Genomic DNA, 20,089 nt, shown 5'->3' with positions numbered 1-20,089 from the left:
ATTCACATGCTTCATTTCAAGTCAGTTATTTCATTTCATATTTTGTTTTATAAAAAATCCATCAATTCAACAGTGATTGACAGATGTTCAGAGCACGTTTGATCAACTTCATTGTATCCCTTCAAAATATCTTACAATGACATGAGAGCAAAAACTGTTCATACCAATGTGAGAGTGGACAAGTGTCTGTGACACAGATCAGATCCGAAGTGTGTTTTTCATCTGACACAGGAACACACACTCTGTCGTTTCAGCCAGTGAGCAGATGATACAACTTGTGGAAGAGAAGTCTGACCAGATGGTTGGCAACGTATAAGGTTTAGGGACTGTTATCAATAAGGGGCCAATAACATTCCCCAACATGGTTTACTGGGCACTAATTGTTTCCATTCATGTTTTAACTATACTGTTTATCCTTTGACGGCTGGAGCCAATCAGCCGAGAGGCTCACCCTGGACAGGTCTCCAGCGTAATGCAGGGCTCGCATTTAGAGACAACTACTCACACCTACAGGTAAAATAAGATCTTTTCAATCTCAATACAGTACAAATAGATGGCACAGATGTTTTTTTCAACAAGTGCAGTGCAACTCTGCAGCAGCACTGACTCCTGCCCCTAGTGGCCAGGGGCTGTTGTGTTCATCAATACAGTTATCAAAAGGTGAGAATGCATATTACATTTGAGCATATTTGATTAAGTCACTTTTTCAATGCAATGAAAAGATACAAATCAGGCCATATTGTTATAATTATGAACACATGCCTCATGAAAGCCAAATAACTGTTTAATTAAAAAGTTATTTTTAATGGGGTGTTAAATTGTCAATGTGCATTGTTTTAACCAACCTTTATCAGCCAGAAGACACTGAAATATTTCTAAATCAACCATCCACACTATGTGATGTGCATGCATGTTGCTTCCTTAATATAGTCTGTGACCACCAGTGACAGCACTGAGCATACTACTGCCAAGTCCCAGTAGAGGCGAGACAAAAACAAGTCTCTATGCTTTTTTTTTTTAAAGGTTTTTATTGAATGTTATGTCATGATTACATCTTTTGTACTGAGCTTTTCTTCACAGTCACCAAAACAAAGTGCCTTCCATCAGGTGAGTTCTTGTTTTTCAACATATTTAATGTAACAAATTCATGAGCCACACAGTGACTGAAACATCCAAGTCCCCGGACACAGCATGAGCAGTGCCATGGTACATTATGTGATGGTCCTGGATCAGATCTACGTACAGTGGTGAATTTGATTCACGTCCCAGAATTCCAAATGAGACTGTTCTATTTCCAGATAGTCCAGTACCAGACAGAAAAGACGACAGAGTTGACCAAAGTTGTATACCAGCTTTGCTTTGACAGAAAATCACAAAAAATAGGCCAATGTAAAACATACAATTATCACTAGCACACCGACATTATTAACCTGGAAATATATCACAACTTTTTCCATGATTGAAGTAAACTGAAGCGCAATTAAGAGCTGAAGAAAAACCGATTCCATCACAGCAATTTACAAACAAGTCTGGCTCTTGAAAACAGAGCACATCCAATCAAATGTACATCACCCTTGTTCATCCCCTGTTTATCATATACAGTATTTACACATGTGCAAAGGAATTGAATACAATAAATCAAAAGGTTGAAATCTCTCGATACCACAGATCTAGCATTTGTTTGGTAAACCTCACAGGAACTGAAATGCCCATCCCCCCTTTTTTTTTTCTTTACAAGGGATAAAGTAAGAAATCAAATCGGAAGTGACTCCACCCGTCATTCACTGCTCGGCTTTGAGCTCTGATTTTATGTGTGACCTACTTTGTGTACAGGAAGACACAAATCACATACTTGAAGCAACGCAGCATTGTCTGAAGCAGCGTAGAGGCAGGCGTTTTAATACTGATTCTTGGTATTGCTGTTCATACCAAAAAGCACCTCGCTGAGTCAGCAAAACCGGTTGCGTCTCAAGCACGACCTCTGCCAATTCTGTGTTTGAGTATAATATTGATGAGGGCACTCTAGTGTCAAAATGAAAGTGAAATAAGGCAAATTTTGATCGCATCATGAGGAAATAAAACTATTACAGCTACGGGGAGAATTTAAGGCCCTGTATCAGATAAATGTTGGCAACAAGTCGAAGGGAAACCTGATCTTCTGCCAGAGTTTGAGAGCGAACGAAGAAGCCAAGACTGTTTGTTTTTTACAGGGTTTTGTCAAATTTGCAAAAGTGCACAAATTATGTATGACCTGGAAGGCAAAAGGGGTCCCGGGCCTGATCCTCTGCCAAGTGCTGCAACAACTTAATAGGCTTAGAATTAGCCTGTCGGAAGCATGAAGAAAGGGATTACTGTAAGATCCAGAGCCCGAGGAAACGAGGAGCAGTGACACAGTGAAAGGAGATCAAGTTAAACACAACAGTATTTTGTGTCAAAGGATAAAATGAAAGCAAAAAAAAGAAAAAGAGCAGAGATCATCTAGCTCATGGAGGATTGTGCGAGCTGGTGTCTTCTCTCGCTTCTTCCCTGAAGGTGAGAGGCACTGCATGCATAAGTAGACTGTTGGCTGACATTGTGTTTGCCTGATAAACAAATAGCAACCCAGTTATCACACGCAGTCCAGCCTCACAGAGCTCCTCCATATGATGCAGACTGTAGTTACTGGGACTAAATATAAAGCCCCAAATCAAAGTGCTGTCACTAAACGCCTCACCGCTTTCGCTCAATCAGGTCTAAATGGACGAGGGACTGAATATTCATGTCCCTGCTCTTATAATTCAAGCGGCTCACGCTTCACATGATTTAATGTATGTTTAGGCAACATAGCAATTCTGTCATCATGGTTGTTTGCCATGTGTTGGTGAGTTATCTGAACATAGAGCACACTTCTTCATTGTCGTGCTCGCTAGGTTTAAATTTTCATCTCATTATTATTGATGATTCTGGGCTTTTCACACTTGTGGACATTATTTCTACTGGCTGAGATAACATCGTATTTATCCTACAGAGCATGGTACCATTATAATCAAGACAGATGAGGCAAAAATAACAACCCAAAAATATGAACAGGTCGTAAACTCGCCGACAAATTATAGAAAAACACTCTGAGGTGATACGGAAACAAAGAGTTTCCAAAGTTATGGTAATAATAATCACTCATTACGCATAAGAAGTTATCATGTGCACAATGACTATTATGGTAGGCCAAAGCTGAACCAGGAGTTTAGTCTGTTACCTGTGGTGGATGTTTACAACACTCAGTTTGGGTGACGCCTTTGTTTTCTCTTCCAGTAACTAAAGAGTCACGCAGTAGGTGATTCCCATGTATAAGTATGTGACATGGATCAATGCCACATACCTCAGCATTTACAGCCTAAACTTGTTTGCAATGATCACCATTCCCTCAGTATATTATTATGTGGGGCTTCATTAGTACATTAGAATAAGCCTTGTTCACAGCTGATACATTCAGTGTGAGAGTCTGTGTAAAACAGAGGCTACTGTTTCAGAGTTGTTTTACTGAATTTAAAGAAGTTGACGTGAAACGTTTCAACACAAGTCGCCTGGACTCAGATGTCACACTGATGATGTGTCCATGTACATGCTCGAGTAGATTTATGAAAAACTTCAATTCTTACAATCTAGCAAAAGTTCAGCTGTCTTACAGCTGAATGGCAGTATCTTTGTTTGTTAAGATTTTTTTTGGATTATAAATAAAATATTAATACATTTATTATTAACTCTTCTAGTTATTATTGATGAATCCATAATGAAGATTAGTGGAAAAGTTCAACAACAGGCTTTTTGCAGTTCCCCAGAGTCTAAAGTGATGTATTCAAATGTCTTGTTTTCTTTGATCAAGAGTCCAAAACCCAAATACATTCAATTTGTAATCAAACAGACTCAGGAAACCAGGCAATATTCGTAATGAAGGAGATGGAACTGGAAAATTTGGGCATTTCTTTAAAAAACTAAACAAATGAAAGATTTATCTGCAGCTTAAGTTTGTTTGATTATGTTGTACAGAATAAGTATTGTAAAGGCTAAATCGTGGGTTCTCCATCTGTAAAACATTAACTTCAAGAGGTGCAGCAGCAAAAACTTAAGTTAAGTGGGGGGCAATTAACTTTGGGAATATATTGTTATTATCAATAGGATTATTGGCCAAAAGCCTGAAAATGAGGTTGCCCAAGTTGAGACAAACCAGATTCATCCTCACAAACTGTGTGAAGTGCTTTGTCATTATGTTGGGTCTGTTTGCGTTTAAAGGCCGGCGCATGCTTCTGCGTCGTCAGGGGCCCGCAGGCACGCAGCTGTAACGCAGGACTCGTTGTCATTCATGGTTCTCCAACCGTTGCGCGTGTTGCCATGCAATTCCCCACCAGAACACTAGGCGCAGTAATGTTTTTTGTCGAAGTCGGCTCTTCTTCGTGTGTTGCACGAAGAAGAGCGATTTATTTACATCGCCACGGCGGCTCCGCAGAGCCTTTTTCTGGCGGAAAAATCCGCCGGTTAGTGACGGGTTATACTAGTGGACATAGTGTCGGATCTCTTCTGCCAAGTGCTCTTCTATCTGGTCCATATTCGTTCTTCTAAATCTTCCGTGGTTTCCGGGCATGAACCGGAAATGCGACTCCGGAAATGATGTAGTCAGCAGACCAATCACAGCCCTCGCGGCCGGGTGACGCTTGCGGGGCTTTGCCGTCTAGTTAGAAAAATTGGCCGACGCACGTAAGGACGTAGGAAGGGCCGTGAGGGGCCCGGAAGGGCTCCTGCGTCTCTGTTCCCGTGAAAACGTAGAAGCATGCACCGGCCTTAAGGCTCTAAACAAATAAAGGTTGCCTGTCGCGATCATTTTACATTCTCTAGTTAGGGGTGTGTCTTGGACCAATCCACTTATCTTGAAATTTGCAATGGGGTTATAGAAGAAAACGCCAAAACAAGAGCCTGCAGGTTGGATACTAACTGATAAACCATCCTCCACCCACACAACCAACGGAAACTATTTGTTATCTTCCAGCACCGAAGTTTGGTTTTCTTACCCCCTAAGTCCAATCTTATCAGTAGATATTTGTCTACAAATACCACCACACTGTATGTTTTTATTACCTGAGCATTCAGTGCATATCTGCATTTGATGCCAAAACAGGATCAAATCTGGATGTACATTTTAGTGCTGGTGGTGATGTCCAGGCAGAAAACAGTTTGTAACTCTGGTTCTGTTAAAGCCACACACAGCTTCACAACATTCTACATACTGAGGTGACTGGGTTTTTGGATAAATGTACACTTTAAAAATCACAGGATTATGTCTCATATTGCATTTGGTAACAATTAGCACCGAGTCCAAGGTGGTATTTGTAGACAAACGGTTTTACTTTTACTTCTAAATGAATCGAAGACTTTTGGGGTCATTCGCCTCCTTCATCATGCTTGAGTGGAGCTGTTAGGACGAAGTGGAAGCTGTGGTGTGATTAGCCTGAGACTAAGCTGCAGTTTGAGGAGCAGCAGCAGCAGCAGCAGCGGTTGGTGTCACACCTCTCCTCTTCATTATAAAGACAAAGCTAGCAGAGGACTGAATGCTCTTGGAAAGTGGATGAGGTTTCAGCCACGATGCAATGATTATTCTAGTTATTGTTCTCTAGTTAAAAAAAAAAAGACCATCTAGGTTAAGAGTAGATGATGTGATGTGTACATGTGCTTGATTGACTGAGTATGTGGTCCATCACATCCATCACGTGTCCCAGTCCAGTTCTCTGCAGGCAATACGGACCAGTCTGAGCTCCAGCTCAAAGGCGTCGGGCCGTTCCTGAGGGTTGGCCGCCAGCATGTCCCTGATCAGCTGCTTCATGTGGCTGTTCATGCTCTTTTTCCTGGCGGGGATCAGCAGCTCCATCTTTGGGTTCTCCAACAGGGCTTCCCCTAAGGGTATAATCTCTGTGCCCTGCAGCACATAGCTCCCCAGCAGCTCCTTCTGGGTCTCCACATCCACAAAGGTGATGCGCTCCACCATGGCCCAGATAATCACCCCCAGGGCAAAGATATCTGCCTTGGCAGTGTAGTGGCCTTCCCAGACCTCCGGGGCCATGTAGAAGTCTGTTCCACAAGCTGTGGACAGGAAGCACTTGTTGACACTGGCTGGCTCCTCTGGGTTGAGCCCGGAGGTGGAACAGACTTTGCTCAGGCCAAAGTCGGCCACTTTGAGGATGGGCTCAGACGACCCGGCTGGTGTCCAGGCCTGGGAGATGAGGATGTTGTCCGGTTTGAGGTCGCGGTGTATGATCTGGTTGCGGTGCAGGAAGGCCAGGGCACTGCCCAGCTGGAGCATGAAGCTGGTGTTGGTCTTGCGACTGGGCTTGCGAGATAGAATGTAGGCGTTCATGTCACCCCCATCACAGAAGTCCATGACGAACCACAAGTAGTAGGCACAGCACGGGTCAAAGGTGATCTCGCCTTTAAGAGACGTCTCCACCAGCTGTGGAAAGAAAGACAAAAAAATAAGTTATGTCACTGGTGATGGCTGAGGAGAAGGCAGCTTCTGATAGTCACACATGTTTGAATGAACCAGTGGCACGTGACACTGTAGCCCAAAATATCATCATAACACAGTTTAATTTACTTTTGGCACGCATTGCTGAAATCCTAATTTGGGAGGTGAAATATTGTTCAGTTATTCAGTTGACACCACGAACCCGCATTGTACTATGCAATGGAATTGACAGAAAATTTCCTTGAAAGCCCGTGGTTGTAAAGGCTCATATATACATCTACGTATCCGTTTCTCGGAGAGGGCTCAGCGGGAGACGAAGAGTCTTTTTGATTTTTACTTCTCCGACCACTGTACGTCGAATAAAATTCACCGCCAAACCCATAGGTGGCGCAACGGAAGACGAGCTCAGAGAAGCCTACCCCAATTATCGGAAGAAGAAGTCCACTTGTGTTTACATTTCTCTGTCAGCCTGCTTCCCACACACTGAACCATGGCAACTAACAGAACTAAATAAAGTGACACCCAGCGGGTCAAGATGCTGATGTTATCGTTTCTTAGCGCAGCGGTTCCCCGGTCTTGTTTCCGAACTGTGTTGCTGATTCCACAGCTTGAATCTGCTTGAGGCTACACAGAGCTAGCTAGCTCCCCTCCCAGCTAGCTTCAACCTCAGCTTCCACACACAGTCAGCAGTGACTCCCGACACTAACTACTACCCAGTGTTTGCTTCTAACCTGGCGGTATTATAGAAACAGTGTCATGATAGAAGTGGAATTAAAGTCGTGACGGCGGGGTTATGCACTGTTACCACCGCAGTTAGCATGGTTGCTAGCCCGCTAGCCTAGCCTGCTAGCGCCGTTTTGAAAGCTCGTTCTAACCGTCTGTGACCGTGCACACATGTCGTCAGTGCTCGAACGTCACATTAATCGTAGATTGTAGTTCTGTATGTGTTTATTGTGAATCCGGAAGTTACAGGTCCGGAAATGACGTCGAACAGAAATGACGTCGTACGGAAATGACGACATACGGAAATGATGTCGTTTGCGGACCAATCACAGCCAAGAGCTGTCCGCGGGCTCTCCGACACAACACGGAGAAGTTAGAAAAATCAGACGTGTACGAAAAGCTGTCCGAAGCACTCGGTGAGGGCGTTTCACGACGTATAGGGCGGTCTTATCTATCCGTTTTACAAAATACGCTCAAGCATAAATTGGCCTTAAGAGTTGATTATTTTGAATGCTTTACTTCTCAATTGATGTTCAAATTTCCTTCAGATGTTAATGCTTAGAAACAAATAAACAAAATTAAAACTGTCCACACACACAGAAATGAACACCACATGTCCTCTAAATAAGTGCAGTTGATTTGTCTCTTCTCCTCCATTGGCTGGCTGTTCGCCCGGGTTGATCAAAAACATGCAAACGAAACTTTTGCTACCAGTGAAACCGAAACTGCAGAAACTTAACGTGCAGGAATGTTGGTAGACAGAAGACTGACAAGGAGCATGGTCTGCTATCCCCTCCGAGTATGTTCTTCCTCCATTTGACCAGGAGTAAGGTGCTCCCAAAGCATTGCTAATGAAGCCAGTAGCATCACCAGCACATTAACTGAAAATGTATTCAATGCACACGTGTCTCTAGCAAAAATAAAGGCTGATATGATCCTGCTGAGCACATGAGAAAAATAATCTATACAGCCAAAAGTAAGCTGACAACTTGTATTAACTCAACAGAAAGGGCCGAAACAAGCACAACCTAAATTATTGTATCATGTTAGGTCTGTAATAACTTACACGTTCACTGATACAGTGCAAAGCTCTACAGTATGAAGAGAAGAACTCACACCTAGAAAAGGCAGACTGCTGTAGCTTTGTATTCCTAACATGTCGTCTACCACCTTTTATTGTGGGCCATTTTTTAAGCTGCGCGAGAGGCCTCTCATCTTTTATCCCCGCCGCAGGAAGTGAGTTCATTTAATCTCCCTCTTTCACAGTGGACCACAAATCTGTGACGCTTCATCCATCTCACATTAAATTAAGATTAAACGGGACGTGATTGTGGAATGTGATCGATGGTGTTTTGGATGCAGCACAGAACAGCTACAGGTCTGTAAAACAATAAATTAAACTTGAATATAAATATCTGTGGAAAGTTAGATTTTGCTCACAGGAAAAATCAGAAAATTGAAATAGCTGAAAAAAATATATGAAGTTAACGTGACTAATGAAATAAGAGAAAAGTTGAGGTAAAGTGTAAGTGCAGAGTAAAGTTGGTTTACAATAAAGAGTGGATAATAATAGCGTGTGTAAACATTTAACAAGAGTTTGGAACACAGAACATACATGTAGGGGTGTGCGTTATATAGCGAATATACTGCATAATATAATATAATGTATCCCAGGCTTTTTCCACGTGAGATGTATTAAATGACTATATCGCAACCATCGAGTATAAATGTACTTGTCAGATCAGAGTGGCGTTAACGTAAAGCCGGTAAGTGACTTTGTTGAAGAACAGTGGAAACAAACAGTGAAAATATAGAGTTTTCTCTGGTCCACAGCTGCTCATGATCAGAAGGTTGGTTTGTACCGAGCTGGAGTTATCGTGTCCTCCTCCACTCTCCTGCTGACCTACTCTCACTCTTACTAATTAACAACCATCAGTTATTAGGACCTGGTCAGTACAGGAAGTAACTTAGTGTTTGTTTGCACAGTCACAGCCCTGACTTCTGCCTCTGGTTTGCACACAATACTATTTAAAAATTATTTAAAGACCTGATGTTACAAACATGATCAAACAGAAAAAGTGCACTTAAACTCATATGGTTTTGAAATATCTTTTAAGGGTTTGAGAACTAGGCCACAGTAAGAAGTCTTACCTTAATTATTTGAATTTTTAAGCTAATGAGTGCAGCTGCCTGGTTCATAACAAAACGTTTGCTAAATGTAGCTTGATTGTGATTTTCCCCTTTTTGCATGCACATGAAAAAATTAAATAATTTAAAGAGAAAGCGAGTCCAATCTGTCGCCGAGGACACCTGACCTGAGCCCAGTCTTGGTTCAGATAATAATTTGGAAATTATGTTTGGATTTCGGTCCTTTTTTTCACGTCGGCCATAGAACATTAGATGTTTGTGTTAAAACAATCTACCTGTTGCAACAAGGTGCCACAAGCTTGTGAGGAAAAGGTGACAGAGTAACAATAACTGCATCAGGCTTGGGTCAGGGTCGGACATAAAAAACAGAACAGAAGTTGGGTTCAGGTCAGGCTCGGACAGAATTATGCAGCACTGTTAAGCAATGCCTTGTGAAAAATGGCTGCAGAGTGTTTGATAAGCCATTGGCAAAGGAATCATCTACCCAGAAAGATTAGGTGCAAATTATCCCACAGTTTGTGCGGTCAGATAATTCTGCCCCATTATCATTTGCTCTTCTGTGAGCATGCACTGGAACGTTACAGACTAATTACAAAAAAAGAGCTGGAATAAAGGGAGTCCGGGAAAGTGTCCAATGCCAGCGCTGCAGAAAATGGAATGAATGGTTTGACAATAGCACCGCGTGTTTCTGAGAGACTATAATCAGGCACTGGCTGAGTGCCTGTGAGGCTACAGGCAGGTTGGAGGGGGAGGGGTGCCTCTCCCAACTATCTGCACCCCCAACTCAAACCTGACAGTACATTCGTGAGACAGTGGGGAACATGGAGGCCATAGATAACACTAATCAACAAGAAAAATACTCATATTTGTGCTGATATTTTAAATTTCCAGTGTCTTTTCTACCTTTGGACTTGTTTGACTGAATCAAAATAACGGGTTTGAAAGGCGCCTCAGACCAAAAGTCCGACCAAAAGAGGTGGTCAAAATGAGCCATAGTTTGATTTGATTGTCGTGTGAAAACACTTATAGTTTTCAGGAAAGTTGTGACAGCATTAAACTATAGAAGAAGGAAAAAGATGCAGGATCCTATGATTGCAGTCTTCTCCTCATAATGTCTGAACCACTAGGACATTCATTTTGCTGGTAGTAATGCCATAGTCATGTGTGGCAATGAAATGAAATAAACTGGTTCATGTGTTTTCTCCATTCAAATCGTCTACAAACCGGTCAGTCAAGTACAGGTAGATGCAGCCCAATTAGATGATGATGACAGGACATACGTATCAATAGTCTTTAGTCCGCGCCTTAAAAAAAAACAACATAAAACCAATCTAACCTCATGTAAACAGGGTAACAAAGATATGAACCTTGGTTTCAGGTGTGAAAACACCCTCAATTTGCTGCAGAAGAGTCACTGAATTACAGTATAATTAAAATAACGATAATATTTCAGCAGTAAAAAAAAAATACAAACAATATTTTTATAATCTAGAATATGTTGAGTCACAATAAGTGCATCATGATACAGTGGGTAAATCAAAGCAGACTTCCAATCCATTACATGAATTACAGTGTTAGGTCTTTACACACAATGGGCATTTTTATCATGTTATTAAAGTCAATATATTTTTTAAGGAAATGTTTTTGTGACGAATACTTTCATGACAACAAGATCATTATCACTGGATGATACTGAAAGCTGGTGATTTTTTCTGAGCTGGCACGAATCAATTAAAAACTTTGAGCGTTGTAACTAGGGCTGGGCAAGTTAACTCGTTTAATCGAGTTAACTCAATTGATGAGTTAACTCGATTAATTATTTTATCTCGCATTAACTCAGGTTTGAATATTTATTGTTTTATTGTGAAAGTCAGGCTTTTATTTTGTGAAAGTCTGTTGCTGACTGCTGCAGAACAGGAAAAAAGAAAATAATTGGCGGATAAACAATCGAGTTAACTCATCGCTTGAGTTAACTCGATTAAAACGAGTTAACTCGTTTTGTTTGTTGATGTTTTTAATAATGTTATTTTCCCTGTCCTTTTTTGTTAACACGAAAAATGGATACTTGATTTTTAATTTATTTTTAGTACCAGCACTAGGCCTGTTCTTGGTTCACAGTAAAAAGGGAAACTTAAATTTAAATTATTTTTTTTTATTAGCACTTTGCCTGTCCTTAGTTTTAAATTGACAAAAACTTGATTTGTCTTTGCCTTTGTGTCAACAGTACCCTTATATGCAGCAAAGTTTATTAAAAGACTTTTTTTTTAATGAAGTATCAATCTTTATTGTCTTTATTTTCAGTCATCACATGCCTCGAACAACCTCAAACTAAATTTAAAAGCTGCTTGCTAAATAATAGCAATTGAGAATTTGTGTCATTCATAATCCGATTAGTCGATTAATCGTTTCAATAATTAAAACGAGTTAACTTGCCCAGCCCTAGTTGTAACTGTTGCAAATTCACATCTCTGCCAGTATTGAAAGTTTTGATATGAAATATTTGCAATAAGAGTATTTGTCTATTCGATGTGGTTTATTGGAGATGTGTAAAGGCATTTAGTCTACTTTAAGAGAGGGCAACATGTTACCAACCAACAAGTATTGTCTCCTCCCACTGAAACCTGTGACTCGAGGACAGGAATGTTTGTGGACACGCTGGCAGCAAACAATGATTTCACAGATGTTTACAAGATCTGACTTTGAGACGACTGTAATGTAAACGATGCCCTAATGTGCATCGTTTACATTGTCAGTGATGTCAGACATCAACTCACTTTTTCGTTTTTTTTCCAGTTCTGATGGTGTTAAACTTTTATCTGATTTCATATCTGCCATTCTGCTTGCTGTTTCTCTCCTGGACTCAACAGACTGGTTGTCCCTCCTAAACCATTATGGCACCACACCTGCTCTGTGTGTGAGTGTGTCTATCTGCACGTTTTCTATTTGAAATATATTACTACATTAATACAAGTCTGGCAGTGTGTCCAAGTATACATTTATCAGCTAAAGAAGTAACACATAGGCAAATGAGGTGTAAAATACTCAAATGACAATATTTATAAGAACTTAAAAATGTCAAACTTATCTTGATAGACTGACACACAACAAACAATAGGTCCATTAACTAGGGGTGCAATGATTAGTCGACGTCGTCGACAAAAATCGATGACAAAAATAGTCGCCGACGAATTTACTCGTCGAAGAATTGTTTGTGACGTCATAGTGCGTGTTTCTCGTGCCGCGCAGCGGAACTAAAGGTCGTTTTACCGGAGGTGGAGTGAGCCATCTCGCTCCCTTCCTATCTCTGAAAGTCGCGCATGTGCAATAGCGACGAAACATGGACCAATGGCAGCGTCGCTGCCTCGCGCATAGCCTCGCGCACCAGGAAGTAAAAAGTTCGGGAGAACTACACTGTTAACATGGCCCGAGAAAAACTACCTGCAGTATCTGTGCGGCGGACCTGCTCTGCATGGCAGCAGGACACGCGCATGTGAGGAGGAGGCACGTGTGACATCGTAACGGAGACGATGCGGACTCGCCTCTGTCAGATGTTGTATATAGACGTATATACCTGCGCGCAGGATTCTAGAATCCATTACAAAAATACGGTTTAAACTTTTTTTTAACGAGTTTAAAAGCGAAATGTTATATTATTGCCTGACAAACGTCTTGTTTTAATCACAATTATTTAGTCCAAAGAAGACTGTAGTTTTGTTTGTTGATGTTTTTAATAATGTTATTTTCCCTGTCCTTTTTTGTTAACACGAAAAATGGATACTTGATTTTTAATTTATTTTTAGTACCAGCACTAGGCCTGTTCTTGGTTCACAGTAAAAAGGGAAACTTAAATTTAAATTATTTTTTTTTATTAGCACTTTGCCTGTCCTTAGTTTTAAATGGACAAAAACTTGATTTGTCTTTGCCTTTGTGTCAACAGTACCCTTATATGCAGCAAAGTTTATTAAAAGACTTTTTTTAATGAAGTATCAATCTTTATTGTCTTTATTTTCAGTCATCACATGCCTCGAACAACCTCAAACTAAATTTAAAAGCTGCTTGCTAAATAATAGCAATTGAGAATTTGTGTCATTCATAATCCGATTAGTCGATTAATCGTTTCAATAATCGGTGACTAATCGACTATCAGAATAGTCGTTAGTTGCAGCCCTACCATTAACAGTAAAGTAGCACAACATAGAGGAAACCCCCCTGCTTATAGCTTTTGGTAAAACAATATGAATTTTTTTTAACCATTATTAGAATAGGCTCTTATCACAACAAACTCTCGGCATCTTCGTCTGCATTTCTGCATTCTTTGACTGGTGGTAGATAAGAAGCATTATACTTCCGAGTTTACATCACCCCAAATTATTGGAATTGTAGTTCTAAAACTTAGAGTGGGGCAGGGGTGTGTCAAGCCCCAAGGCCAATTGTGAGATAGTTCATGAATGAAAAAAATATGTTATAAAAATTCTAATGACAGCAAGCAATTTTTTTCTCTGACAAAGAAAGGAACATCAAATAGTGAACATGTCCTTCAGGCTGGTTCCTTCCAGCTGCAAACCTGTCTGCCTGGCTATGATCAGGGTTTACTCAACAAACACTGGATCTAGTTTGGTTCAACTTGGTTGTAGGGATGAAAAGGATCCGTCTTATCTTTACAGCTGGAAACATAATAAACTGGATGAATTGCAAGAACAAATGCTCTTGGATAAAGATAACGCTCTTTTGCAGAGTTTATTGGTCAACACACAGCTTGCACAATACCACTCCTGACAATGTTACAGAGGCAAGTTTTGTGGTGACCAAGCTAATAGCAATGCTGGTGAAACCTAAACCAGAAGGAGAATTTGTGAAAGAGCCGTATTGCTGCTGTGGAGCTTCTAAAACTAGACAAAGTGAACATGTTCCAAACTATCAGTTGCGTCAAAGAATCTTTGCTGAGTGGATATTTGATGTGGTATGGCCCGTAATGAAAAGACAGACATACCTACGTTTTGTGCGTGCGATCATCGCAGAATTTTGATGGAGGAACTAATGTTTCTTGTGAGCAAGACTGTGCATCAAGACTAACTAGCCATGCAAAACATGCTGTGAGTATCATCATCATCATCATGATTACTACCATCAGACGCCAAAGAGAAGCAGTGCCAGCCCTTACATTAGACCGGTTATTGTGAGACTTGTGGCACGAGGATGCCATTAAAACTGAACTGACCCTTGACTGGAGAAAGGTTTCCAACTCCAATTTGTAACATGATTGTGGCCCAAATTGAATTTTGACAAATATAAGAGTAAAAACGTCCATTAACTTTAACTTTTTTCACAATGTAGTATAAACTATCTTATAAGGCTCGATATCTCATCAAAATTGTGTTTATAGTAGGGATGGGCATTCGATTAAATTGTCTTCATCGATCGTCGGGAGAGTTAATGACGAATTTTCGATTAATCAATATATTTTTATATTAAAATTCACTATTTATGGGCTGTTAAAATGCAGTGAAAATAGAAAAAACACAGCGCGTTTCCTCATTGAGATCTTTATTACAAGATGAACAACTCTTGTGGCAGTTAAACGGGATCGTTCAATGGTTACACTTGAAAATATGCGCTGCGGTACTCTTCAGCCCCGCTGAGAGAGCAGCTAGCCGCTGAGAGCTAGCTGGACTCTGCCGCCCTCGACCTCCTACTCCGGCCGTTGTCGCATCCTCACTCCCGGAACCCCTCAACCAGACCCGGCCCTGTCCGGGTCAGAAGGGGCTAGCTGCGGAGCTCGGCTTCATGTCCACACGCGGACCCTCAATCTACGGGGAAGGGAACCCGGAGAGACCCGGGTCTGGGTGAGGGGTCCTGGGATTGATGACATGACAACAACCGGACTGAGAGGTCGAGAACCGTCAAATCCATCTATCTCTCAGCGGCCAGCCGCCGGTCCCCCAGCGGAGCTTGTCGAGTAACTCCGGGCTGCTTCCTACAGCTGCAAACGTCATCACTGTGCTGCTTTCAGGCAAATCGGATATTCTGCCCTCCTACTCATGCGCTCATGGAGACGTATAGCTTCGCAGTGTTGGCAGTGAACGCAACAGAATTTCGTCGAAGACAAAATAATGTCCTCGACGAAATTCTTTATGATCAATTAATCGATCGTCGATTAATTATGCCCATCCCTAGTTTATAGTCCTAAACACTTACGCTCTCCTCTATCCATTAGAAAGGCAACACAGCTGTTCCAGGGTTGTCAACTGACAATCAGCTCAAAAATATTTTCTATACTATTGGAGTTTTTTCTTGGTCAATCAGAAAAGAACCAAACAGAAAGAGACTTCCTTTTAAAATCCATGTGGAGATAATGAAATCCATTTATCATACATTCCCAGGTAGTTACCAAACCTTTCAAAGCAAAGCAAAGCTCACTTCAGCCCCAGCATCACTTGAGATAGGGAAAGGGGGGCAGATACCATTGCATGAATCAAGGTAGCTTTGTTAGGCTTTCATAGGCACCTACATTCAACCATTCACCTTTAAGAACATCGAACCAATACACTTGTCCAACATTGATCTCCCACCAGCCCCAATCCAGTGAATTCTTTGTTCTCACCTCCAGGTAGAGCGGGGAGCTGGAGCCATGGTTCATCCTCTGGGCCAGCTGGTCCCGCTGCAGGATACACTCCTCCAGGTGGATGACATTGGGGTGCTGGCTTTGGATACTGCTTAGGGCCCAAAACTCCCGCAGAGCCAGCTCCACATTCTCTGGAGAGTGACAGCGGATCTTCTTCACCGCTACTCGGGCCCCTGTGCGCTTCACTACTGCTTCATAGACCACGCCGTAACTGCCACGCCCCACCTCCTGGATCAGCTCGTACTTCGGCTGGCTGCTTACCATCCTAGTCCTCACTGTGGAGAGAGAACATGGGTGTAAGATTTTGCATTGTTTCGACTTCGGTTTGGTGGACTTTAAATCAAAGGATGATTTTACAAGACTCAGTGAGGCTTATTGTATTGTTTCATAGTTGGGATGCAGGAGGAACAATAACACAGACACAAACAATGACTGATAATTGCATTTAAAAAAAAAAAATTTACTTCACACATATCCTTTAACAAACAAAGCCTTTCACCATTTTTTGGTATCAAACTCTTGTGACACCTCAAATCACTCTAATTGCCGTTATTTAGGCATCACTTCATTAGCAATCAGCATCATGCTTCAGTGGAATATTTCAGTGAGTTTATTTTCTCAGGGTCGATAATTGCCAATAATGATCTACTGGAGATTATCCAACATGATCTTGTTATTGCTCCCTCTTGTGGACTAGTAAATCATTATGTCATTATTCGGATATAAAGGCAGAAAAACAGCAGCTGTTGGGATCCCTCATCCACATTTTCAGTATCGTTCGTCCAAGGTGACCACAACTAGTAATACTGCTCGTTACACATGCACACCCTTACTATGTATTTGAGTCACAATAATGACCACAATTTGACGCCAAGTATCACAAACTGGTATCTGTGTCAGGGTCGTTATGTTGTTAATGTGTTTACGAATGTGTGTCACTGTGTGTGTACATATCAAACCAACACGCAAGGCTTCCCTCAACTTCACAAAGGTTCACATTATTACATTCATCCCTATCCTTGATGTGTAGATAATGGGAAGCAATTTGCTAATAATTCAGTACAGCGATTGGTCAAACATGGTCATAATTTAACGCTAAGCCGAGTACTGACATATTTATACCTAGTCCTCCTTTTTTAATGATGTAGGGTTCTTGATTAAGTGTCAAAATTACAGGATATGGCGAAATCCATCACTGCCAACCTGACAATAACCTCTTGAGCAACCTCTTTTTGTTTGAATTACTTGGAACGTGGGAATCTCGGTAAACACTGGCTTATATGCAGGTTCCTCTTATGAACTTTGATATAAAATGAATATAAATATTGTAAAATGTAGTAAATTGCATTACAATGGTCAAGGTAAGGTGTGCATTATTGTAATGGATTACTACATGCACCTCTAGTAGCCTTTAGTTACAGGAGAGATACAGGAGAGAACACACCTGTCATACTGCAGTAACTGTCATTTAAACAATATACACTATGGTGTTAAGATACACAACAGAGTTCAAATCAAATTTAAAAAATTAAGATTATTACCAGGATATTTGTTGTTTTTTAATCAATTTCGGTAATCGTGGAAAGTGTGACTTTTTATTGATAAATTAGCTGGATAATACATTTTTTTAATTGTCAATTGCCATTGTTATTTTCTTAATGTTAAATAATGAAGGGAGTTTTATTTCAAATCTACCATAAATATTAATTTTCATTTATCGTTAAGTATTTACAAGTGGAATAAATAGCTACAGCATCAGAGTTTGTTATGAAACACAAGTTAACACAACGAAATCTGAACTGCGAAACTGCCATTGAAGAAAGTGACAGTATGAACTACCTGCGCCTGACTGATGATTCACTTCATCGTGAAGTGAACACACTGGCAGGTGACAAACACGCGCGCACACGCACACACTGACGGCGAGCGTGCTAACAGGATAATTAGTCATCGCTGAGCTGATTGGCTAACAGGCTAACAGCTAAGTGGCCTGGCCCGTCAGCTCGCTGGAGTGGCTCAGCTAACGTTAGCTGCTGTTAACGTGATTAGCCAACGTGAGCTAATCACGTTAACAGCAGCTAACAAAGAGTCCAGCACGTCCGCATCAAGCTAAGAGCACTCGAACCTGTGACCCTTCCGCTCCGTGGCCCTGCCGCTGGTGCGCGGAGCAGACACACGCGTGTTAGGTAATGACAGTTTATTGTCCCGTGTGCGTGTGTGTGTCCCCAAGAAATCCAAGCAAACCCCCCACCTGCCAGCCCGGTGGACCAGCGGCCCCAGCGGCACAGACACTGGTGTGACCGTGGGAGAGGCCGCGGGTCCGCCGCTGGAAGTTGACATGTTTTCAGTCTCACCTTAGGCTCGCTTGTCGGGGCTTCGTTTGTTGTCTCCCTCCCTCTCCCTGGCAGCCATTACCGCCGCACACGTCCTGCTCGCTCAGCCCGAGCAGGTTCACTCTCTCACTGTGAGGCTGCAGCTGCCGAGCGGCGCAGCGGCGGCCGGAGGACGAGGCTTCCGCTTCCACCTTTCAAAATAAGGTGCCTCTAACTCCAACTGGGCCTGACTAGGGTGGACAGGTATCTGTCATATGTCATATTCCAGTCATAACGCTTTCTGAACCGCCTGTCAGTATCTGAGAATATGGTCCTGATTTTTTACACTAGACAGGTGTGTTTGTATGGTACACTTCAACGACAAGGCAATTCAACATGTTTTGCATGAAATAAAAAGAGCATCATAGCAAATGGTAAAGTCAACTTAGACAATACAAAAAAGAAGATTGTAAAACTAAATTAAAAAGAGTTAAGTACAGAATACAAATATTAAAGTGAAATTAACAGTAAAATGTAACGATAAATACTATGTATATACCTATAAACGATATCTAAACAAATCAGCACATCAATATATTGAATATCAAACATTCTTCACAAATGGCCTTTTAAATGCTTTAAGGTCATAATCATCCACGTAAGCCAACTCAAGCCTAAACTTGTACAGCAAAGTATCTTAATATTTCAGTGATGTCGATAATGAATCAAAGTAATCCCATCACTGCTTTTTACCTACGTTACTGTAATGTACGCTAAGTCAAACCCATAATTTGATCATTTCACCCCATTTATAGTTTTACTAAATGATGACAGGTCATTTGCTGTTGGTCGGCAAATTACAGCAAAGCTCAACATCATTTCACAAATACCCTTTTTTCCCCACTGATAACGTCTCACCAAATGTGGAAACTCCTGATTTATATTTTGAAGGAAGATTACCCATTTTCCGGCCTCGCTCCAGGCTTAGTGTGACCAGCTTCACATGTCTGATCATTCCGCTCTCCTCCCTCTCGAGCCGAACTGACACTTGCAGGGACACAGGACACAATGACACGAACATCTGTACTAATCTTTGCTCTACAATAAAATGGCGCTGCAGCTATTCCAGTACCTTGAAATTAAAAAATATTGGTCGAGATAACAAAATAGAAGTAGGATCTGTTTGGCCACTACAAGAAATGTTGGTTAAATCGCTTTCTACATATTCTGTGGTATTACTGACTTTCTCTGGTATTTGAAAGAGATCAAATGGAGTGGTAATAACTAACGGCTGAGAAAGTTTATTTTGATAATTTCTTATAACTGTGGAATATGTGTATTTAAACATGTATTATTTCAGGTATTTACCCATTTGCAACAGCTTATGTGCTTTTAGATAAAGATCATTGGAACAGTTTGATGGGATCCCCCCCATTTGTGTTGTTTATTTCAACATAAATATGGATATTTGAATCTAAAGTATTTATTGAGTGTTCATACAACGAACAATAGTCACAAACCTCCAATCAAATGTTTAGACTGAGCATGAAAGTTAAAAATAAATATAAACTTCACTCGAGGTCCTCAAAAATTTCAAATTTGTATAATGTTCTTTACCGGTGGAGCTTGCCAACTTGTCATGGAGATACCTTGAATGATCTAATGATAAGAATCTGAGTCATTTCAGTGTCCATCTCTAATTTTATTGATTGAAGGTTTTGTCAAATAAATTATCAATACAACACCACACTAGTTGCCAGAAGAAGATGTACACACATGTATGCTTCCAGATAT

The 20,089-nt window shown here is 41.1% G+C and overlaps 1 protein-coding gene across 1 annotated transcript; it reads right to left on the bottom strand.

Annotated features, from left to right (window-relative positions):
- Positions 1-1,016: 1,016 nt before the first annotated feature.
- pdik1l (PDLIM1 interacting kinase 1 like) lies at positions 1,017-18,419 on the bottom strand. Its single transcript, XM_061093073.1, has 3 exons — positions 18,338-18,419; positions 15,963-16,258; positions 1,017-6,475 (listed from the first exon to the last, which is right to left on the bottom strand). The coding sequence occupies exons 2-3, from the start codon at positions 16,245-16,247 to the stop codon at positions 5,735-5,737; spliced, it is 1,026 nt and encodes a 341-aa protein (XP_060949056.1). The 5' UTR covers positions 16,248-16,258; positions 18,338-18,419; the 3' UTR covers positions 1,017-5,734.
- Between the last annotated feature and the right edge of the window lie 1,670 nt (positions 18,420-20,089).

Source organism: Limanda limanda, chromosome 19 (assembly GCF_963576545.1).
Source record: "Limanda limanda chromosome 19, fLimLim1.1, whole genome shotgun sequence".
Classification (NCBI taxonomy): Eukaryota; Metazoa; Chordata; class Actinopteri; order Pleuronectiformes; family Pleuronectidae; genus Limanda; species Limanda limanda.
The sequence above is the reverse complement of the archived record's forward strand: the minus strand, read 5'-3'. Positions and strand labels throughout refer to the sequence as shown.